At 36.1% G+C, this 25,722-nt stretch overlaps 1 protein-coding gene across 2 annotated transcripts in view; it reads right to left on the minus strand.

The window, feature by feature from the left end:
* CAMKMT (calmodulin-lysine N-methyltransferase) overlaps window positions 1-25,722 on the minus strand; it is a 248,399-nt gene that overhangs the window by 76,834 nt on the left and 145,843 nt on the right. For both annotated transcript variants that reach the window (XR_005256237.1, XM_038131277.1), the window contains exon 4: window positions 965-1,025. Coding sequence is in view for 1 of the 2 variants with exons in the window: in XM_038131277.1 (XP_037987205.1) it covers window positions 965-1,025 (61 nt within the window). In the remaining variant the exon portion in view is untranslated. The remainder of the gene's footprint in view (window positions 1-964; window positions 1,026-25,722) is intronic.

The raw sequence follows: 25,722 nt of genomic DNA on the forward strand, positions 1-25,722 counted from the left end.
GACATCACTACAGCAGCAGAAGGCACACAACCAACCTGGGAAGAAGAAGCAGCGGCTGCCAGATCAGGTGTATGAGCTGCCACCCCCAATGGGCCACACTTTGTTGGGGTGGTAGAAGGAGCAGGAATGAGGCTTTAGGGACCAGGACACACTTTGGTGCCAGGTCTTTGATTATAGATAGGAGTCTAAGCAAGTTGCTCATTTAGTACAAGGGGCAGGGACTTACACTTTGGTCTTCCTGATTTTACCCAACACCATATGTACACAGACTGGGATTTTGTATCCAAGTCTGGTTTACTTGGTATTTGCCTTACACCCTCACAGAGAACAGAATTTTTGCCTCCAAATGCATTGTTATAATAGCTTTTTTTTTGCACCCTATTCATCCTCCCGACAATGAAACTTCAAGGATGTCCAAGTGCAAATCTCAGTATAGTCAGGGGGAAGGAAAGTGGATGCAGGATGGATTTTATATTTAGATGTTCCTATTGGAACCTCGATAGCTGACTTCTACAAGTTTTGAATAAAAGTGAAGGATGTTTCAAAATTGTTTCACAACACTTAAAAATGGGTACAAATTCCTCTTCCTATATGCAGTGATTTTTATGTATTTCATCAGATAATATTTTGCTTGCTTTTGCAACAGATGTCAGTTTAAAGAATTTCTTATTTTTCCTGACCTTCACAATCAGCACTGATCGATTGGAGCTTCACTTTTGTTTCTCAAAAATCAAAGTGAAATAAAACGCCTTGAGTGGAAATCAAAAGTCTTTGACATATAGCAGAAAGCTTGCTGTGCAATATTAGTACCCAAAGGCAGCTCAGAATTCTTTGTTAAGAGCAACATGCTTTCACCTTGAACATTTTAAATTTAATCTGAAGACTTAAATCATAGCAATCTTTACCATGCAGATACAATAAAACTAAGAGATTGGAAAGTATCTTTTTATGTTTAACTCTGTACCTGAATATTTCATTATGCTTGAGGCAGTAGTAAGCCAGCACTTCTTCAGATGGCCAGAGACCTATAAAACAAAGATATTTGCCTTTTTAGAACAGATTTTTTCTCATCTAAAATAACATTTGAATGCTCATTACCATTTGCAGACCTCTACCCACTGTTTCATTCATTATATTTGCCATAATAACACGGAATAAAGAAAATAAAAAGAAGACCTAGGATTTAAGCATTGGAATTATTTCATCGATTTCATCACAACTAATGATCAGAAATTTATAGATACATGCACACACACATAAATATATGCATATATCTACATATACACATGCAATACTCAAGACTTTAAAAGTCATATAAAATTTAATTCACTTGGGCATTCACATGAATGTCAACCTGTCTGTGCCAGCCCAGAAGAAAGGCCAACTTTGCCTGGTAGCCTGTTTCTAACAGGGGACAGGAGCCCTCTAGTTTTTCATTAGCTACATCATCATCATCATCCTATAGTCACTCCATTTCTTTCCAGTTTCTTTTTATTTAGATGCTTTAATCTTAGTTTGTGTTAGGTCAGGCATCAGTCTGACTGTAAGGGAGACTGGCCAGCAGCACATGCTAAGGACAAATCCAGGACTAGGGCAATATAAGTGTGATTTCTAGTTGTGGCTCAAAAAGTTCAGAAGAAGAAGAGGAACTACGTGTGGTAAGTTCTTCTAAACAGGCACTGAAAGAATTGTTTTGGTTGTTCTGTGATAAACTTTCCAGAGCTGCACCAGGGAGCACCACAGTTTCACTCTGCTGTATAAAGAAACCCCTCCTCTGTCATTTTATACTTGCTTCCCTGCCATTTTCATTTGAATTCCCCTCGTTCTTCTGAAGAAATACCCAGGAGCAATCACACTTTCTGTACTTAATCTGTATTATTCATGAATTTATTAGCTTCCATCATAACACTTACACTGGTCATCATCAACATTGACAACTACTTTGAGGCTTCCATGTAAATTAATTTCTTCAAAACTAGTCTCTCATGGAACCGGCTGTTTTGCCAGACCAGTTTCCCACCTGACTGGAATGTCCCCCTGAAGTGTCGTGGCCCATGGAGAGGGCAGCACAGATCCAGTGTGCCTTGAATGCTCTCCTGCAGGCACCAGACTTCATTGCTAGAGGGGGAATGAAGAAACCAGACTCATGCTCAGGAACTTGAGTTGTGTTTGCAAAGGTTCCCAAAGTTAAAGGAGGAAGAATCAAAGACATATGGAGCTGAATATTGGTTTTATGTGATTTTTCATCTCTGGTTGCTTAGCAATGAAAAACCATGTTTATATGCCAGGTAAAATCCAGAGTTGACTTCCCCCCTCCACCAACACATAACATTAAGAATCGAGACATAAACTTCATATTATGAACTACAGACATTTCAACTGTTTCAGTAAACTTATTTGACATATAGAGCATCTTTTAGATATTTCTAGACAAGTAAGCTGAATTCCATGCAGCTCACTATGCATGTGTACCCTTTAGACCATTTTTACCATATTCTCAAGGCCAAAAACATCACTACATTTTTAACAGAACCAGGAGTTTGGGAGAAAAGCTGTCATCCTTTAAATCACTTAAAGCCTGACTGAACCATCATCAATATAATTCGTCCTTTCCATCCAGTAAGTATTCTGAACTACTCTTACTCCTAGTGAGAAATAATGAAAATTTAAAAACATCTTGACTGCATGCAGATCAAGCAAAAGCCAAGACAGGATTTGTCCAAAACTTTGCATGTAACTTTTATATTTTAAAAAAAATTAAAGGGAAAAATATAGACTGATGATACATACGGATGACAAAACTACTAATGCAATACTTGTATTTGTCCTGTTTATGACAGTTCAGTCTGATCAGGTGTTTTTGAATGGGCTATTTTGCTTAGACTTGCTAATGGTTAAAATAAAATACTCACACAAGACTACCCATTCTTTAGTGAAACATACACTAAGAATTGTATAGGGTTTTTCATCTTGCTTTGAGCATCTCAATGCTTTTGAGCACTGAAATATGCTAAAATGACAGATTTTGCAATAAATATAATGACTGTTTAAATATTTTAGTGTGTAACATAAAGAATGTTTCAGTTTGCAGTGACTGGTGTATACTCAAGCAATAAAAGATTTTTTAAAATTTAGTGAAGACATGGCTAATTTAACACTGTTTATAATACTTATATCTCACATTACAAAAACCCTCACACCCAACACCATAAAAAACTGAAATGCTTTTATAGCAAACTTCTAGCCTGAGTGAATTTTAAAAATACAAGTCAGTTGTAGCAAACATCCTTCAACATCTGACTTTTCACTACCCTCAGTCAAATGTCTCTCACTTTTCTGCAGTTGTTATTGAGAGGGCACTTCGAATGGTGTCACTGAATCTTTTCTGAGGGGTCACTGTTCCTTCCCCTGCTGCCATTTCAATGCTGATATTGACTGGAACTGCAGGTGTATCAGATAGCTCTGTGCTGAGAGAAGGGTGAAGCACCTTTGCAAAGACAATGCTTTTCTTTAGGCAGATGCCAGCAACGTGCACAGCTCTCCTGCCTGCTGCCTTCCCCCACAGGGAAGGAAGGGTCACCCCAGCAATGGTATAAGCATCTGGAAGCTAAAGAAGCAGGAGTCAGGAGGCCTTTCATGAACAAGCTGCACGTGTGGAAGCACACAGTGCTCCCAGCTAAGCCAAGAAGCCAGAAGCCAAGACACCAGTGTTAATTTTAGTGAAAGGAAAAGCTTCACGTGCCTGAACAGGTAGGTAAGCCTCTTTATCTTCAAAACAGGGATAAGCTTAAAGATCCATGTGGAGGAGTTTGCATTCTGTCTTCTTCCTCCTCGCTCTGACCTACATTTGCCAACACAATGACCTACATTTTGAAGTTGCAAGTATAACAAAGATAGTTCTGCTTCTGTTAGAAAACATACAGCTGTAATGCAGAAATGCAGAATTCCTATGAATTAACAACTACTACTACGTTGTGAAAAGCATAATTTATTTCCTGCAAACACATACATATGGATATGGATTAAGTTTCCTATGAACACCCTTAAAGTAATTCTTTCATATTTAAAATAAAATCATTCTCATTTTGATTTCTGGATTTGATTATAAATACACAACATTGGATGCTACCTATTTACATGTACAATCACTTACACGATAGCAAAATATTTACAGATGGATAGGCAAAAAGAACATCAAAAGACCCCCAAATGGTGCTTGTATTTTCAAGGCTATAAATATTCTACAAGTCCTAGAGAGAGGGGCAAAAAAATCTCACTGTACAATGGAACAGAGAGAAACAAGAGTTTCTTTTCGCAAAAATAAATATTTCGTGACATTTACTGGAGGTTTTAAAAATCTTTACCACCTTGATAACTACAACTTGAAAACAGAGACTAATCGCCAGAAAGCATTGGAATCTCTATTGAAACATATGAAAAAATTAAGTTGCACTGGCATTGAAAGGAGCCCCTCAAGAATGGGCATGTCTGAAGACATGGGACAGAGACAGAGCTCATGCCCACATTTCTACTCCTGAAGTATCCTTTCACCACTAGGATGGAGCAGGATTCTCACTACAAACGCCGTAAGAAAGATGATGTCTACTTCCAGACAGATTTATGGTATGTATTACAGTAGAAGGAGTAGAAAAATATCATAATTAAATTGTAAAATGGTGAATAGAGAAATGCTACAAATGCATCACTGCCATACAAAATGCAGGCATTCCTACAGCACTTGTCACCATATCATAAAATGTCACCACAGCAATGGAGTCTACATCACAAGAACTTGATGATATCATGAATTTCTACTATCTCAGGTTTGCACATCAGGAACCAAAGTAAGAGACAGAGACAGATTAAGTTACTTAGACACACAAAATGAAATTATGGGAAGACTGAGAAAAATAATCCAAGTCATCCCTACACCATGAAGTATGATGTAACCAAGAAAAGGTACCCAAGCTCTTCCTACAGAGGAATGAAACTAAAAAAAAATCGTATTAATGGAAAGAAACATAGCTTAAGTTGGTTTTATCACTGTCATAGTGCTTGCTATTGGAAAGTGTCAGGTCTTTCTGCAGTAGTCATGGCACAATAGTTTCTTAAAGCAACCTTCAAGCCACATGGACTAAGCCACGTGTAGACAGCCTTCTGAGGATGTTGTGTTTTAATGATCAGCTGGAGCACTAGTCCAAAGCTACACAAAGCCTGTGCTTCTTCTGCAACAAATCTAAAAATGCTGAATACTCTGATAGTACAGAAAATTGTCTACCAGAAATAAATTATCCAGTATTTAAAAAAAAAAAAATTGTTTCTCTCCTCCTGTTGCTTTTTACCACATATTTTACAGAATGCTGTCAACCTTTGGATAACAAATATTGAGATCTGATGTGAAGTTCTTAAAGAACATCATGTCAGTAGAAAAGAATTTTGAGATGTGTATTTTCAAGAAAGACATCTGCCTATTGGAGCTATTATGTCTCAGCAGTGCTCCAAAGGTACAAAGAAATCACGGTAGCTACTGATTACCTTAACTGGGATAGTGCAAGATTAGTGGAACTCTTCTCTACCGTCTGCCAGCACTACACACAGGAAACATAGGAACAAGTGGAGGTGACAGGTGAGCTGTCCCTGAGAGCTCTGAGTAGGAGGTGTAAAGCAGCCCCACAAGTGCTTTACTCATGCTAGCAGATTAAGAAGTTACTTTCAAAGCTAAGCCAAATTGAAAGTATTTTCACATTTCCCTAGCTCTTCTCACAGCCCCAGGTACAGATGTCTGATCTCAACATTCAAATTTTGTCTTTTATTTGCACTATTAAACTAATGAGACATCTTCCTATTCATTTGAAGTCTCAAGTAAATTTTGTACAAATCCTATCTTTACCCTCAAAAGCAAAGACAATTTAAATTTGAAAAGTCAGTCATTTTCCCCATATGAATACACTCAAAAAGATATTTTTTCTAGTATGTCCTGATTCTTGACTACATGAAATCACCTTATTTGCTTTAATAGTCATTGAAGTGAGAGGAAAGAAAAAGCATTTTCAGGCAAAGTGATGAATAATGTCTCAAAAGTCATACCAACAACTGCACTGAGCAATGATGAACTGTTTTCTGACCCTAAGTAAGGCAGTTTTTATCCTTCCACACTGAGACACATGGTTAGTGGAGAGCAGAAAAATCTTTAGCACTACAATAGACTGTGCAGAGGTGTTAAATTAATGGCCTGTTCGGACAGGCAATTATTCCCCATCACCTCTGCTAAAAGACCGTAGAGAAGATGGAAAATCCCCAAAACTAAGGTATTTACTGGAAAAAGCTATTCTAGGAATATAACATAAGGAATTCTGGACTCTTAAAATAAGGTTCTTCTATCCTTAGCATTGTCACAACCCTAATATTACAGTATAAAACCTTATTTTCTACTGACTATGTGACTGTATTCAAGTCATATTGGAAGATAAGTTTGACAATTTTATCCTGGTTAGTTTTTCTGTTGATCACCACCACAGTGCACAGCAAGAAGCACAGTCCATCTGCTGAGAGTAAGCAGATCTGAGGGTAATACCTCTGCTGGAGATGTAAGAGAGCGGATCAAAATCAAGGTTCAACAGCACAGTACTTAGGAGCGAATTTCAAAATTAAACTCTAACCAATATTATGAGCCCTTCTGTCAGTGGAGCAGTAAACTTCACTTCCACGTCAAAGCTAAAACATGAAATTATGAATAGCACAATTAAGACTAGATACCAGGTGGATGCACAGAGTATGTCTGCCAAATACACCTTGGTAGTAACATATAACATGGGTGTTCTAATTTGAGTAATTGCTTGAGTAAACATTATCTGCAAATAATTGCACTGCTGCAATTAGTTGGCGTAGATAGCTCTCAAAAATATTTCTAGCTCTAAACTTTCTTCAAACTCCAAACCTCAAGCCCCTTTTCAATATAATTTTACCATTAAAAATGTTGCTCGGGATAGTCAGGAAGTAAAGATTTTATTTTCATTCCCTTATTCACACAGCATGCAAAATGTGACACAGATGAAAGGATAATCTGCTACCTAAGATCCCACCTAAAGTGCATTGAATTAAGCAAGGCGAACACACATAATAAGGCACTAATACTACAAATATTCACTTTTCAGACACCATAAAATGCATGCATAGAGAAGTGAAAATATTCCACAGAAAATAACTTCCATAATAATCCAAAGATAAACCTGATCACTTTAGTAAAATGAAGAAATGGAGGAAATTGCTAAGCAAGGAAAAAACTCGCTGAAGAAAATCCTTGTTGTTTCACTCTGTTTTCAGTACACAAAATTTTAAGTTTACACCTATCTACCGCAGATGCAGATAAAAAACGGGTCATCATTGCAAGTTAGTTGCAGATGGTGTACCCGGAACTGTAGAATTATTTACTACAAAAGTGAATTCGAGAGCAGATTTTCTAAAGGAGGACAGCTACCAAACACTGTGTCCCTCTGGACATTTGACCACCTCAAATACCAGCATCTTTAAGACCTAACATATTTTGAAAATCCAGTTGTCCAGTCTGAGGCTTTCCATTCTGAAATTTACCCCAAGAGTATTTACAAATGAGTAACTTCAGCAATAAATGCACACAGCATGAAAAAATAAAATTAGTTAATAGCCTTTACAGTAGCACCTTATATCTGTGCCTTACTGCACATGGCTTTTGCAGATGGCAAACCACCTTTTAAGTCCAGTGAAGAGGAGTAATTTGAGGCAGGGAGAATGGCTAGCTTACTTTTCCACAGCAGGAATGCTATAAGTGAGTTTGAAAAGGTACAGGAACACCAGAAAAAAATAGAAGAGAATATAAAGAGAAACATTTTTTCCCTATGCACATACATTTTGTAGAAAACTTGTCTTTCTTCCAATCTAAAGCAGAATTCATCATATTCAGATCATTGAAAAATATGTATAAGCACTGGCTGAGATCTTCAGCCTAGGCAAAATGGCCTCAGCACCGTATCTCTCACTTTCACTCTCATTACTATTCACGACTAGGAGGGAAACATGATGGTCTGCAATCTGCAAATGTCTTTTAGAGCACAAACTTAAGAAGCTCAGTGGAACTGATGTGGAAATACAGTAACAAGTCAAAGCTGTAAATGTACGCATATCCCTTCCATAAGAAAAATTGGCCAACTGTACAAATCTACTGGTATGATTGTCTTTAACATCTTTTTCAAATGAATGAATTTGTGTTGGGGGTGGGGGGGGTACCTAGTTTTCAAATAGTTATTAAAAATTAAACAACACTGGAACAAACCTTTTGTGATTATAGCCTTCATTCTCCTGCAAAAAACTGGATCTATAAATTTATGTACCATTGTAGATGTAAATTACAAAATTTTATATTCAACTATATTAAAACATCTATTCCAAAAATGATTACCAGTTGTGAAAAGCAGACAGGCTTATCACTTGCTGTCAGTTGTTCATGTCTAGTTAAGCAATAATGTGCTAAAACTGCTCTTTTGTTTTGTGTAAGAATTTTGGCAATAGAAGAAATGAACACTCGTTTAATAAAAACTCAGGCTGCTTTTTGCTTTGATGGAGGAAGCAGCTGCCTGTTTTCATTTGCTGCAGAGCAGCAAAACCCATCAATATAATAAGCAGCTTAGATGCATCCATCCACAGCATCTGTAAGGATATAGGGCTATTCGCTCAAAACCAATCCTTGGTTTAATTTTAACAAAGATGTGTCTGACATATTTGAAAATGCATTATAATAGGGTTTTGAAATACTAGCATTTTCTCTTTTCTTTTTAAATACTTTTCACAGATTTTGAAAGGCAAGTATACATATTGGAGTGATAGAAATGCTAAAACAAATATTACTATAGCAAACAGCAGAACTAGCCTAAAAATGCAAAGAGAGAACATTAAGAGATGCCTTCTGATTCACAGACTCTCCTGTTCCTTCAAAATACAGAAAAAGAGTGTTTCAATCTTTTCAATGAAGGGTGTTTTTCACCATAACCAAGAGCAGAGAAAGATACTAGAAATATGTATTACAGACAAAACCCCTGCAAAGATCATAGATCCGTTATACAAATATTTTTCCCAAGATATACTTTTCCTTCCCTGCCTTATGCTTTGTTAAAAGTAAATAGATTAATGCTCATTTCCAAAGATATTTATCAAATTATTTTCTACTAGTGCCTGAAAATAATATAATTGTTATTAAATTCCAACAGTGTGAGTTTGTCCCAAGTGACAACTTCTAATTGCAATAAAAAAATTTTAATTAGAAGTAGAATTCTAGGACATTCATACATAATTACAAAAACAGGAAGAGAGAGATAAAGGACCATCTGAGATAGAAACCATATAAGTCTATTTTCACTCTAAAAATGTGATACAGTACATTTATATTATTAAAATTTCTTAAGACATTATTATTATTTTAGTGCTGTTCTGCTTTCTAAGACCTTTCTAAGCTGAGCTTTTAGATGATTTGCACATTAACTGAGAAGTCAGATAATTCTTAATCCTCCTCTTTTTCAGATCCAATAATGGATAAGGGAGCATCTTAGCATGATCAACTAGCAATCTGCCTAGCCTGAGTGGTAGTACACCTGAATTTAGGATTAGTCATCTGGTTTTCATATCTGATTTAAATGAGCACTCATTCTGAGAAGCGTAGAAAAAGAATATTCAATTATTTTGAACTGTACCATTAAATATGTAACAATAAATCTGGAGTGCATACATATTTATTTGCTTCACAAACAAGAAACTAAAGAAAGAAAGGAAGATTTTAAAGAACCATGTCCAGGCAAATAGTTGGATAGCTCAATTAAATAACTGCCTTTTTCCAGTATTCACAATAGCTTAGAGATATAATCAACCATATCTCAGCTGTAGCCTTGTATCTCTATTTTGTCAATTCCAATATCCTAGTTTCACTTTGTCTATACATAAAGTGAGGAAACTAGTTGGGGGGTTTTTCGTGGTTGTTGTTTTTCTCCCCCCCTCCCCGTGGGGTTTCATGGTTGCTTTGGGTTCATTTAGTTGTTTGGTTTGGGATTTAGAAATATATGATAAGTAGAGAAGGCAAAAACCTGTAGATCACCGTGGGTTACTAATATTGCTTATCTTCCTGAAGTATCTGATACAGAACATGGAAGTTTGTGTAATTGCCCCATGCACTCCTACGTAATGCTCAAGATAAATAAAGTGGAATTTATTTGGGTGATTTCAGAAGCTGTGTCTAGAGCATGGATTTCTTCTGTTTGTTTTTTTCCCCATCAAATTAACTAAACAAAGACAACACCTTTTAGGTCCCAGCAGCTTCTGACTCATATTTTTCTCCTTTATCAAACTCCACCATTCTACACAGTTAACCCAACAATTGGAAAAGTGTCTGTTCTGTACAGCCAGGGGATATAAACTTGGTACAAGTGGAAATAATAATTGCATGCACAGTTCAATTTGAAGGCTTTGGGCAGCATTTGTCTAACAAAACAGTGTACTCTGAAATTCATGTACTAGCAAATGGTGACCATGCATCCTTCACATTCTTAGATAAATTTGTTAGGTGCCTGTAGTGAAGAGGCCTTGATTCTTTCTCCTGGGGTAATTTCAACTGGTGCTAAGTGTGCAATTTTCAAAAGTCTACACTACTGACAACCGCCTTGCAGCAGGTGCCCAAAATCTCCCTATAACACTAAATCTTGTTTTCATCTCCTACATGGAATAAGATTTGTAATGAGTTCTATAAATGAGAATGCTGCACAAGGATGAACCAGACTTTCCATCTATTTATGGGTCCACATTCCATATGAATGTAGACTGTAAGAGTTAAGGCAAATCTATATCAAAGGAAAGTATTTACATTTTTTTTCTCAAAGGCCAAGGATTTCAGGGTCTGCCAGGTCCTTCCAGGTGAGGTTTGACATACAGCCACAGGGCAACACAAGAGAACTTCCACTACTATTGTTGAAAGCTGGTTTTGCCGGAATGGGTTTCAAGAACCACAGCTATTGGTCTGGAACTTTTCATGACCACTAAATACACGGGGCCAGATTTTCATTTGGTACTATGCCTGTGTATCCTAGCTAATGAACCAGCCTTGGACTTAAAATATGCATGGTCTTTCTGACAAACAAAGTAGCCTTTATTATACTAATATATGTTAGTGCCTTGGATCATTTTGTAGAGTCAAATCCAAGGGTAACCTTCTCAGGAAATCAGTGTTTGAGTGGGTTATGGTAAAGGAGGATATAAAAGTGATAAGATTAGAATTTAGTCTTCAAAGTAGCCTGAAATACTTTCCCTGATTACTTTCACATTTCCATGTTAGTGTAATAAACCATGACCTAAACCATGACATTTTTCTTTTACAAGGCATTAAAACGCAGATAGGTGCTACAAGAATTCTGCTGAAAAACACTGCAGAGCAGTATAAAAACTTATGTTTCTACACTGACACAGAAGTGCTCTTGTGTCAAGAACAATGTGCTTTGACTAAGATATGTAGCTTAGAGACTCAGGCCATTTTTCAATGTTGAGAAAATGTATTTCAGAACATTCAGTGGTTTGAATCTCAGAAACAAAGAAACAAAAACAAAGCAAATTATTACATTCAAATTAATTAAATGAAAGCATGAAAAGGCCTATAAGCTAACCTCATTACAATATGCTTATGTGTATTGTTGGTAGGTCAGGGAAGAGAATTGATCAAATTTTTAATTAAGTGAGCACACATCCTCTGACTTCAGGATTTGCTCAGTCATATGCCAGCACAGAGATTGGGCCTCATCTTTTGATAGTGCAATTTGAGTGGGCGACCTGTCCCTTGTGTCCTACATTACATTCCATGGTGACCACAGACCCTTGGGCGACCCTAGGATTCTCCCTAGGGAGTAGCAAGCTCTTAAAAATGCAATCTAGGCCACTTTATTTTTTGAGGCAGTTTTTTACTAATGGCAAAGCCAACACAGTAAATCATCAATTTCTACAACATTTCTTGCACCTTGAAACACTGCGCTAAATCTCATGCCAGACTTCCATACTAGCAGGTAGACTCCTGCTAGTTTATGTTTGTACTTAATGAGTTTGAGCTCAGACTTCATAAATAGAGAGGCAGGTATATAATAGTCTGAAATTCAAACTTTTCCCTCTAAGGTTTAAGTCTGTTGTGACACTATTTTCATAGAGCTCTTCATCAATAGAGTAACAATGCTGCAATAACAAGGAAAACCACTTTTTTTTTTAAGGAGTTGTATAACACCATTATAGTAATTAGCAGTCAAAAACTAATTTTAGCTCTTTCTTCTTCTCTTTTTCTGTTAAGTGTTTGAGTCACAATAAAGGAGTAATTTCCTGCTACTTCTGGGAAGGGAGGGGGTGGAGGAAGAAGGGATCATGAAATATATGCAATTTTCACATATAACACACTGTTGAAAATGTAATTCTCTATGTGTTCTTTTCTAAAAATATATTCTATATTCCTGGATTGTCTTTTCCTATCAGGAACAGGATTGAAATCTCCACTTTAGTATTTATCTGAGGCTCTGATAGCTCAGTTGTCTGCCTCCAAATGCCAAGATAGGGGGAATCTCATCAACTGGAGACCAGCTGCATGATGGGCAGTTAATAGATATATCAAACCTTAGGATATATGCTAAGCTGAGGAGATGATTGGTTGGTTGATATACTGATTGATTAGCATAGGGAGAATGGGTTTCTTCTTGACAACCTAAGATTATGCTTCAGCTAAGCTCAAATTGCTTACACCTCTTCTATTGGTTTTAAAATTACAGTCCTGTCATCTAAAATCTCTCTTCAATGAAATTTTTACCATATATAAAAATTAAAGGGAAAAAGAAAGTAGGTGCAATGGATAAGAGTAAATGGAGTAGATATATTTCACACTACCGCTGTTGGTACCACTAGAAAAAGTTGATAAGTAAATCCACTTGAAATATGTTACATATTCTCTACACTACTAGAGAGCACTTTACAATAATTTAGGGGAGAAGTTCAAAATACTAACAAAGAAGCAGTGCTGATATTATTGCTTTTAAAAAACTCCAGTAGTTATTAAGCAAGGTAATTATAGAGCTGTGATACTACTGATACATTTTTGTACTCTTTACAGGCATTACCTAGGTTTCATAGAAGTGTGTTGAAACTGTTATACATAGGAGAGAAATATCATATAATTGCCATAGAATGCATCACTTCACAGAGAAAGGTTTATATTCTGCAAGGTAGAGAAGCAAAGCATACACTTCTGAATTTTCCCATGAGAACTCCAGAATTTCAGAATTTGCTTTCCCAAGAATGCAGATATAATTAAATTTTGCTTACAAAATATTTTAGACTGTGTCATCAGTAGGACATGGACACTCAAAGAAAACAAAAGTAATTTTTAAAAATCACTATAATATATATTGCCATAACAAATGCATTTCTTATGCATATCATCCACTTAATTCCCAGCATTACATGCACCAGGCTTTGTCAGTTGAGAACCATACAAATGTTATTAAATACAACATTAAAAAATAAATAAACTTTTTATTATCTTTAATACTTGATACTTTCAAATGCTTCTCTACCTGGACAAACAAGTATTTAGTAGCCACCTAACAAAAGAAAGTGGGTTATTGAGAATGCTGAAATCTGCATTAATAAATAAGACTGTGTTTCTCAGATTTTTTTTTCTTCCCTTTCGTATCTGCTATGAGCGGTAGGGGATCAGCTGCAACTCAAATCCCCAGCTGAACAACCCAAATACAACTGAGTGAGCAGACTTAAAACAAGGCCATTTATTGGTGCCTGTTATGCAAACAAAGCATCCAAGTCTTAGAAACAGATGTCAACTGAAGCATATGCTTACTGTAAACTGGAATTTGATTCTTTTTATAAAAATAGACTTAAATGGGCCTTCAGAGACTAGGCTGCCTCTTGTTGTATACCATTCCCTAACTTGATTCAGCCTTAAGCTTTTTAAAAGATGAATAGACTGATATCCAAGGGCAAAAAAAAACAGTAAAAAAAATTAAATGGGAAATAAATGATAACATGTTGGAGCAGTTCCCAGAAGCAATTTTACAGATTTTTCTCTAAAAACACAAGACAGGAAGTTCAAAGCACAGCACAGGTCACCTATAGCATGTTGAGTTATCATTTTTATACCACTTAGGGTGAAAAAGGGACTTTATGTTCAAGTGGCAAGTTTAGTACTCTGCTTGTCCTTCTTCCTTTTTTTTTTTTTTCACCTCTTCTCACATCTTGATGCCTTTTAAATGTCACTTATTTTACATGAGGCAGTTGGTGGAGACATGAGTCAACAGCAATCAGAACCATTATCCCCTGCAGCGAGCCCTGGTCCTAATGCATTATGACACCTTAGCTGGCCAGCCACCGATTTACCTTTCTGCTTCTTAGGGAATTAAGTGGCATCATGTGAAAATGGTTGTGATATGAACAGCATGGGCATAACTGGTATTAAATTTACCTCTCAGCCTAAGTGAATTTTCCTCACATGTGACTAATCAAAATGAAAGCTGTGGACATGGGCAGATCTGGCCAGCACTTCTCCACCCCTGGGATTGGGGCTATTTTGTTTTATCTCTTTGTACAAGCTGGCAGAAGTTTAAAGTGAAGGGGATAATCCAGTGCTGGTGTCTTTATGAAATAACATCCTTACATGAAGAGGCTTTTAACTGTCTGTCGCTGTCCTCTCAAAAAAAAAAGAGCGTGACAATCTCATTTTGCTGAGCACCCTCCCATGAAAGGAGAAAATAATAGCCATAACAGCTATGGCTAGTACTGACCTTACATGATCCATTATCCACTAAACACTTTAAAAGTCAGTTTTACATACACTGTGGGGGAAATTAGAGAACTATCACAATCATTTTCACTTTAGTGAATTTGTCTTCTGTTTGAAGTCAGTGACTTGATATCCTCGTACATAACTCTCCATGTCGCTCCAAGAAAAGAGGAAGTCTTGCTGTAAAAATCGATCCTGTGCAAAAAGGTGGGAAACAGACCATACTTCTCCTATGCTGATTAATAAAGATACTGTCAGCAGTGAAACTCAATTAAGCATGAACTTTCTTTGGAGTAAATGTGAAATGTGAAATAATACAAAAATCATTATATAATTTAGAAGTGTTCACCGTCAGTACAAAAATATTTTTATCAATCATTTCAGCTGAGATAAGTAGGTGCCAAAGAAAGTGCTGGCAGAGCAATTATCATCCTGGGCAGTCAGAAAGATATTTATTCAGAGACTAGAGCATCTTGCATTTTACTACAAATCAGCTATGAATGTTACTGATAATAACAGCAGTGCTAGATTTTCCCAAAGTACTGTAGTCTCTTTCTAACAACTCAATTGTACAGGACAAAAACACCTGAAGCATGAAGTCCTATCGTACTTGCAAGTCTGCTCAGCCTTCTGTCACTGTGAGAATGAATTTCTAATGCATGAATTTTAGGCATTTACTGCTTACTCTAAGTTAAAGTCAGTAGTCACTATACCTCAAATTAGAAGTATTTAATCAAATTTTATTCAGACAAATAGTGATTAAAAGCTATGAATCAACGGTTCAAATTTTAAGACTAACCCAGTCTATCTGACAGTACTAGAAGACTTTCAACTTGCAATAATCTATTACTGTATGTAATGCATGTCTGACTGGAGGAAAATTCATTAAAAAAAATGAAACATTAAGTAGTAGAAATCTATCAAGACTAAATGATGGCATTTACAAAATCAAAGCATACTTTTCTTATGACAAGAGAAACATGGAAATACACAGGTTTACATCAAAGTATGTATCTCAGATATAATACTTCTTTTTTAAGAACCTAAAAAAGACCAAAAAGCAAAACAAATATTCTTTACGCGCATTTTTAGAAATGATTGAACAAAAATATTAGGAAGAGGGTTCGTATTTTTAATTGTTACAAACACAATAAAATATTAATCATGCATGGAACTTGTCTGGGTAACCTTCATTTTATCAATGAGGCCACATAATTAAGGTCAAGTTAATGTGGAGATTGAAATTTAGGGAACACGTCAATTAAGATAAAGAGGAAAATTACCTCTTCCTAAAAGGATTAGCCCCAAGTGGAAAGGTTGGTTCAGAAAATTACAATTCATTTGGTAAGGAAGACAGATTCATGGTGAAGTTAAATCTGAAGTGCACAGGCCAGCAGATTCGACCCAAAAGAGTTGCAAAAAAAAAAAAAAAGAATAGAATCAGTCTTCTTTTATTATTTTCCCTAAAAAGAAAATAATGATTCACACATCAAGAAGGATTGCAAGAGGTATGACATATGTCTTACCTTTTCTTTTTTCCCTTCAGTTTCAGACTTAATTGGACAATGAAGTCTAAACAGTTACAGAAAAGCAGAAGGTACCCTGCTTTCAGTGACATTATACATTAATGTCACTGTGAAAACATTTGGACCAAATGGATATTTGTAAATATTCAATTGAAATTACAGTGATTTGTACCCTAAATAACAAGAAATATTGTTCCAGAATTTAAAAACTCTGAGAGTGACAAGACACAAGCAAAACATTCTTCCTTGTCTAGAGAGTCTTGTAATTTCCCATTTACCTGTGCCCATTTCAACTTCTCAAAAACCATCTAAATTAGTTTTTAAAACCCTAGTAATTGTATTCCTCTTTCAGTTTATTAATTTTGCATACAAAGAAACTAAGAAAATTTTGAAGAACATGGGAGCCTTTAGTAAGATGAGAAAACTAATAACTGTTTGAGACGTATAGACTTCCAGTGACACTCTTGTAATCTTCCATGAGAAACTCTGTACCTAATTGCACACTATCTCCCTGCTTTCCAAACAAGAATAACAAAGTAAACAAAACAAAGGTGGCAGCTTTGATAGAGTCAAGGCTGTGCTGACTCGAATAAACTGGTTAGCAATGAAAACGTGGCACTGGGATAATGGTTTTTCAACTGCTTTTTAATTATCCCCTAGAAGCACATCTGAGAACCTGGGATTTTAAATATAATTAATTAATTAATTAATTATATACATATTTATATATTTTATATATAGTATATACTTATATATATAATATACTTTATAATATATACATCTTATATTTATATATTTATATATATATAAACCCACCATGCATGCATGTAATTTTCTTCCATCCAAGAATCTTTACATGCAGCAATAGTTTGCAGAATTATTACTACCAGCTTCTCTTTCAACAACTATACCTCCAAAGTAACTTCCAAAGCATCCAGCGGAATTGAAACCTCCTCGGGGGCAGTCATTGCTCTGACAGGCCTGCCAGTACCAAAATGCCCAGGACCAGCCTGACATGACCAATGCAATCACTGCTCACCTCCTGTCCTCTCCGGCTTCTCTTTCCACAAGAGTGGCTCCAAAGTGTTACAGCTCTGACCGCGGCAGTGCCGGGTCCGTTCACTTCACCTCTGAGTCACAGCACCTGAATGAACATTGAATGTCTATTTACAGATTTGCCATCTGACTTAAGTTTCAACCAAAGACAGAATATTTTTACACCATTTTTTTCCTAGCAATGTTCTGAGACGTGCATTCTGGGAACCCATGACAATTTGTCTGTATAAATGCATTTCTCTTACTTAATAACAATTCCAAAGGTTCAGCTTGGGTTTTCTCTTTTTTCCTTCTTTATCAAATAAATACCATAGAATAAACTATCATTTTCACTGAATTGATCTCTACACTATAGGATTTTCAAACTATCCTATCTAGAAGAGGGGCAACACATTATGGTAGCCTCTACATAATGCTGTGATACTTCCATTTAAAACAAGACTAAAGCAAGTGTTTAGTCACAGCACAGCAGCAATGTCACATTGCAATACCAGATTTTTTTCAAAAAATTCAGCTTTCACTATTGAAACAAACCAATCCGATAAAATGCTATTACTGGCCACAAATTTTGGGAACATATGTTTGAGAGAACACATTAACATTGCTGCAATACTGCTTCTTAGGGCAACAAAACTTTTCTTTATTTAGAAAAGAAAGATCAAATAAGAAACAAACTTATCTATGTCTCTATTGCCAAAATGACAGAACAGGAAAATAGGAAAAATACACAAATGTGGTTTAAAGGCATCATTCCAATCATCCTCTGGGTATTGTTGTACACCTTAATTTTGTTAGGCAGGATAAAGAGGAGAAATATTACAGCAACCAAGCAGATGGTCTGTGGAACAAGATTACACACTTCAGAAATAAGAGAGAAGCAACATATTCAACCCTTCTGTTTGGACAGAAGAGGCATCTTAGCCTGTCTGACCTATTAGCTAGTAAACTAGAGGGTACTGCCAAGTGCTATCATGCTGCTCCTTTACAAAGCAAACAAAATCAGTTTTTATGATAGGTACTGCATCATTTTAAGAGAATTGCAGGTAATGTCTGCTGCATTAGACAGATGCTCATATAATGAAACCATATACAAGTCACCATGACTAAAACTGATGTTTGCTATCTCGTTAACCTGCACAAACCACAAAACAAAGTAAACTTATGCTGCGTTGCTTTCCTAGTACCTAACAGTTCATATATATGCATGTACACATAATAACCACTTACAACTCAAACATGTAATAAGGTTCGATGTTGGGTTTGACAAGGTTTTTTTTTTCATAACTTAGTATTAATTTTGTATATATAATTTTGCAGTGTGAAAATTCCAATTGTAATCTCACCCTGATTTAACCTTTGCATAACTTTACTGACTTCCAGGGAGTCAGTGATAAAGGAGAGAACAGACAATTTAAATTCAAGAAGAGTATGCATCTTGTCTAGCCATAAATAAACTAAATGCAACAGAGAGTAGAGTAGCACTCTATCAAGACCCAGTTTTACTGTACAATTTGCAAAACACATGGGTCTTCTTCTGTCCTTGCTTCAGTACAGCTAGCAATACAATTGCAGAATGTGATGACTGCCTTTGCAGTAGCATACTTGCATCTCCCATTCATGCTTATGAAACAAGGGGAGATGTAGCTACACTCCTTGACTGTACTCAATAAAAATGTATCACACCACAAAATTCGTATCAAAAGATCTGTATGGTAAATATTCCCCCCACCAGGGCTCCCATGGAACTGGAAGAAATACTGTAAGAAGTGGACTTCTGTATCATGCTTATTTCTGCTACACATCAGAGAGACCATTTGTTAAAAAAAATCATAATTACTTAGCAATTAACTCTAGATTTTTTTTAGGCAATTAAAAGTTCCTTAATCTTTCAAACAGCAAAAAAGGAGAAATGTTTCCAGCAACCAGGCCTTTTCAAAATGAGCTGTCTCTACATATATCCTCATGGAGAGCCGCTCCAGGCTAGAGGTGGTTTCCCCCTCCCACATCTACAGACAGTATATTCAAGCCCCACATAACCTCCTGCTCAGTTGAAGGATATGTAAGATAGCACATTTCCTATCTGCTAGGCTGCTCTCAGCCACAGAACTGCAACCAAACCCGGCAGACCAGGAAGGATTTCAAATTGTACCTGGAGAGTTGCCGGTAAGCAACCAGCGCCTCTTCCCTGCGCGGCAGTGCAGAGGTGCACATTCCCTGTCAAGCTGACCCCAGGCAGTACTGTACACATGGTGACAGATGCCAGCAGACAGGTCTGAAAGCCTTCCAAATGAACAATTCTAGGTCTGCTGCACTAAATGCAGCAGAGTTTCTGGATAGCTTCCCGGATGGTTTAACATTTGGAAAAAATACTGATGGGAAAGTGCATGTGTCCAGGGTGCAGACGTCCGTAAGTGAAGTCAGAGCTAAGCATCCGCTCTGCTGCTGCACAAGCTGACTAGCAGAGATCTGCTTTGGCTTCTGATCCCTGGCCTCCTCACAGAGCACTGGATTCTGCGCAGGTGATGAGGAGCACAGCCCAGGAAAGCCCCCTTATGCATCTCAATGGCTCAGCATCATTCTGGCCACCAATATCCCTTGAACTAGAGTGGGAGAGAGAAGAGGAAAGGGAGAGCAAAGGGCAAGGTTTTAGAGGAGGTTTTAGAGGAGAAAGGAAATGGAATAGATATGGGTGCTTATGGGTCATGCCTTCAGTATCACTGATCACTCACAAAGCTGGTCCTGGATGGCTTAAAATGCAGAAAAGAGGAGAAAAGAGGAATACAATGACATATGAAGGAGATTAGATTGCAATTCCTGATTATATCTTCAAACCTAATGGATTAGGAGTGTGAGAGAGTTGAAACCCATGGAAATACTAGTGTTGCTCTCTGGATACCTAACAACAGCCTGTTTCTAAAGTCTTGGCAATGTGTATGTCAGAGCACACAGAGTACTAGAGCCTAGGAGAAAATTCCCTCTGTGTATTACATAGTTTTTGAGTCTTTCAAACAGCTGGGTTTGAAAGAGTTCCTCGTTCCTCTTGGAAAATCTAGCACGGCCCCTTCCTTTAGCACTCTAAATAACACACAGTTCTGGCATTTTTGGCATATCTGGATTGGAAAGTTGTATCTGCTGTGCAGAGACAGCCAGCTTCGCCATAAGCTAACCCCTTGGATATCCAATAACTACTCTAAGCTCAATTTTTCAATCACCACTACCAGAAGACTCAAGAGAAACTAAATAAAAGTTGGATTTGAAAATCCAGTTATAAAGAGCTATCATGTACAAATGTAAAATTAAGAGCTCTGCAAATATTTTTTAAATTACAAGCAAAAATTTTCAAAGTGTGAAACATAATTTGGATTCTTACACAAAAATATTAACATGGAAGCATAATTGATTAAACTGGACAGCTGCCATAAAAGGTCTGACTAGCTAACTGTGTATGAATATAGTCATTAGGAGAAAACATTTTGCTAAAACTTCTCAAAGGCAACTATCACTTCAGCAGTCGCTCAGGGACTGCAGAACAATTTTAAAGATCACAGGAAGCATTCGCTATTAAACTTTATACAGATTTCCCTAGGAATTCATGAAGACTGGACTGTAGACAACACTGTTACATTGCCTGCAAATCATATTTTACTGCACAATGGCTGATATCCTCATCTATGTACTGACTTTTAAAGTAGAAACGGTAAGCCTGTTTTTAAGTGACAAGAACATTTCATTTATTAAAACAGAACCTCATAGTTCACAGAAAAATAAAGATGATCTGTCAAGTGTAAGCATTCTTGGGACCCTTTTTGGCCCTTTCCATTGCAAAGTGAATGATCTCACTAATACTCAAACTATATTTCTTCAATGAACTTCAGTGTGCAGTTAATTAGATTCTAAGACATGAAATAGTTTCTAAAATATGCATGAGCAAAATTGAATGTTTGTAAGTTATTGTGCATGTAAGTTCCTTAGACTTCACTTTACGTACGTCATTTTTATAATGAAAGAAAAGTCTCAGTGTAAGCAACAATAAAAAACCAGCTGTTTTCACTCTAGTTTGATTAGCAAATTAATGACTGCCTTAATGAGGAAAACCTGCCTGTAAACTTAAATCTATATACAAACGTGAATTTTCCCTAAGTTCAAAAGAAGCTAGACCCAGAATATTTATTTCCTCACACTAAAATAATGAAGTATCATTACTCAACCTGAACACAATGTGTTGCAACATCATTATTTCCTATCCTTCATACAGGTAGTACACAACATTAAGCAGACTTTTAACTTCTTAATACATCATTTTTGCCTCACTTTTATTGACATTATTTGTAAAGATAAGAATGACAGTAGAAACAGATTACACTGTACTTTTGAAAAATGCATATGAAACTGAGTTACTTGATATAATCACGAATGTGACTCAGTTCATTGTAATCAGCCAAAAAGAGCAAATTCCCAGGAATTTTCTTAGCATATTTTCTTCATTTTTTTCCAGAATTACTAATAGGTGAGGACTTTGTAAAACAAAAATTCAACAAACTGCAATGGTAAAAATAGTGTGGACAGCTCTAACGATGTAAAACTTAAATAATTTATCACACCACTGGGGAAATTCTTACCGTGTAAAAGTATCTATTCATATGTAGTATGGGAGAAGTGTAAAACAAACCTGAGAGTTCATGGCATCAAGAGGTGCTCTTGACAAGATACAATAATTAAGGATTATGCATTTTTGCACTTGGTGTTAGTAGCAGTTGAAAAATTTAATTTATGTAGTGGCATTCTCAAAACACAGGGTCTTGAGTGTGATTTTTTGCAGAACAGTCGCCTCTTGAGGAGAATATTTTCAAACTACAAATTCTGGGTAACTCAGAGAATCCAAAAATCTTTTCAGAGGTCTTACTATCACTTGGAACATAGAGTTACTGCAATAGATTGCCAGTCTTGGGAAGCACATAAACAATGTCTTGACTCAACAAAACTGGTTTCTAAAAGACATAAAAATGAGTGGTTCTTTCCAAATTCCTCAAGGAATTAGTCTTACAAAGTTGTTTAGTACAAAAAAAAAAAAATCATATGATGTAATCTTAAATATCAACGATGTAATATCATACCATTAATAACAAAAAATAAATTAGTGACAGAAAAATGAATTATTGAGATATATAACTTTTTCTACATTTATGTAATTCCGATACAACATCCAGGAAACTGTACATGCCTTGAAATGTGATCACATTAAGCACTAATGGAATGTATGCCATTGAACAGTTTCCCTAATATTCCCTATATTGTTATCCTAAATATCCCTAATTGTTATTGATCTCGCCATGCACCTTGACCACATACTTCCATTTTTTCTTATTACTTGCATGTTAGCTTAAATTAGTATTCTAAAAACGCTTTATAAAAAAAAAGTTAAATATGTTTATAAAACTATATGTTTATAGTTAAATAAGTTTTAAAAAAGTTAAAATAATGAAGTCAATATTAAATTTAGGGACACATTATGACAATACAATATAGTCTAAAGTGCATTAGTTGGCCTAAATCCATTCTGTTTCTGAGCTGTGTATTTCCTAAATAAAAGAGAAGTATCATTAATATTACTCTTATGAAAATTCAAATCAGTATGAGTCAGGTTTTACACTACGTTCAAACACACATATACACGTAAAAAAGGAAAGGCAACACTTTACTATGGCATATGAAAGAGTTCCTTATGGTAATATAAAGCTAAAGAAGCGATGTTCTACTAAAGCAACCTGTTCTTAATCTTGTGTCACCGTGCAAATTAGATGAGTCACTCACCTTTCATTCTGATCTATATACCATGGCAAGGACTAGAAAAATAATTTTGCTTTACTCCACTCATCTAAAATGAATGCAATAGAAATGACACAACAAGCAAAATACAAATAATGGCTAAAATAATGAGAACGGGTATTAGCAGGCAACAGAAAATGTTTCCTTCCTTGCCGACTGCCTTCCTTCCTTGTCAACATCCCAAAGTATGGTTCACATTTTTCCAGTATTATGAGTTGCCTAAAAAAAGCTCAAATTGAACTAACAATTTGTAACTTTAGAAAGGAACGCAACTGAAGAAGAAATTTAATACTACATAGAATTATCTGAAAAGACCTGGAAAAATAAAAATGCAGCAAGATATAATGTCATTAAATAGTAACAAGGTCCTCACCTTTCCACACATGAGAGCACTGTTTCCAGTGAAGCAATATGTGAATTTACTGCATTATATCCAATGCTGTAGCTCAGTTTTGAAATTGCAAACACCAGAAAATGCTGATATAAATTATATTAAAAATCTAAACCAGTTCAGCCAAAGGGATCTTCTGATCCACAGATCAAAATTATGCATGTTAAATAAGATTATTCTGTATCATGCATCAGACAATGCACTGACTTCTGCAGGTTCTGAAAAAGTCTTCACATTAAGGACTGCATGACTGGAAGGAATCTGGAAGAGATTTCTACATTTCTGCCACATGAGGCATGGTCACTACTGAATTTGACACGTTCTTTCTCATAGAGTATGACAAATCTTGTTGTTACACAAAAAAACATACAGCCATATTCCATGACTCCTATTTAGCAGTTCACAACAACTCTAGATCCATCAGAAAACTGTCAGTTTAATAGAGCAAGAGTAAATCCTACGTCTTTGAGAAATTTGCACTGAAATCAATGCAGGGCAGCAAATATAACCTGTAAATGGAAGAAAACCTAGTGTAATTCTTAAATCTGCTACATACTTGCCATGTCACCATAAGCAAGTCACTTGCACCTTACACCTTCCTTATTTTTTTCTCTGTGTGAATCTTGTCACATGCCAGTGTTTTCACACAATTCCAGGTGTGAATCCATCTTCTATTTCCAGAATAAATATGGGGCTTTCCACATTGTCTTCAGACAGTCATTTCATTCTTTTGTGTAGACTCTGCCTCACTTTCTCAGTATCTTTTCCACTTCATGGTAATATCTCTATGCTCAGGTACTAGAGTGGTTTTTTAACCTGATGCTTGGCCACAGTACTTAAGTAGCAATAACATGAAATACTATTGGCTTCCTAGATAATCCATGTAGAAACAAGGGACTCATCAGAGCAGAAATCTAAGACAGGTCTTCTGAACTACTCTGGAAATGGAGACCTTTCCCACTGACTCTAATGGAAACCCAAAGGTCACTAGATCTCTAACTTCATCACTTGAGTTTTAACAGTCTACAGTTAAACTATTCCAATTCAAACAAATAACCACAAACTATTTGATTTCAACTTACCCTTTTAACTACTTAGAATCTGGACCCTGTGAACACAATCCTATTTTGGGACATGATCCTCCTAATATGCTTTCCTTTCTTTAGGTGTGCATGAATTCATCATTGAAGTTTAGCACCCAATTAATTTTTCCTTTTTTCTTTGTTGCATGAACAAATGCTAAATTTAGTTATGCTATCATTAGTAAATGTGAGAATCTCTTTTGAAAAAGCCTTTATTATAAAACAAACCGACGTTCTACCCTTTGGCCCCTCATTCTTTCTTTGGGCTGATTGTTACACCACCCCAAAAGACAGCACTCTTTTTAGGCAGGGACATCAGTTTCCCTTCCAATCTATAAACCCAAGGATTTAAATATTCTTGATTAATTAATTTTGAAATTTTATGGATATTGTTTTGCAATTATACAAGAAGTCACAAATTAAGAGATTGTCATTGCTCATGGCTATGAGATCTTAATGCTTCTATGTTACTAGACTACCAAAAACTACCAACATGAACAAAGAAATTAAACAGACAGGAGATAATTCTGATCTTTCACCACTAAAAACCAGGTAAGAGTTCACTAAAGTCCATTAAGTTGCACTCATGAAATAGAAGCATTCCACATTTATTCCTTGTTTTTACAGCTCTTACATTTCTTCTCTTGTGATCATATGTCATAGTTCTTCGAGATTACCATATGTGCTTTGAAGCTACCAATACAAGTTTCACTAGCAAATTACCCTAGTAAAAGAAAAAAACCTCCAGTTTTTTACTTTAGAAATAATGCATGGCCTTAGTTTTGCAATTGTAATTTAAAAACACGTGTATTCCCTGTTTACATTACCAAATGGCATGAAAAAGGACAAAATAGAAGAAAACAAGGTCGAAACACTCTAGTGGCACTGTTGCCTCCAGCAAGAACCAGTTTGACGTCAAGAGATCAAACAGCAGCAAACACTCTATTTTCAGATATCTGAAAGCAGTAATAAATACATACAAAGAAGAGTATTCCTCTTTCTCCCTTTAAA

Source organism: Motacilla alba, chromosome 3 (genome assembly GCF_015832195.1).
Source record: "Motacilla alba alba isolate MOTALB_02 chromosome 3, Motacilla_alba_V1.0_pri, whole genome shotgun sequence".
Lineage (NCBI taxonomy): Eukaryota > Metazoa > Chordata > Aves > Passeriformes > Motacillidae > Motacilla > Motacilla alba.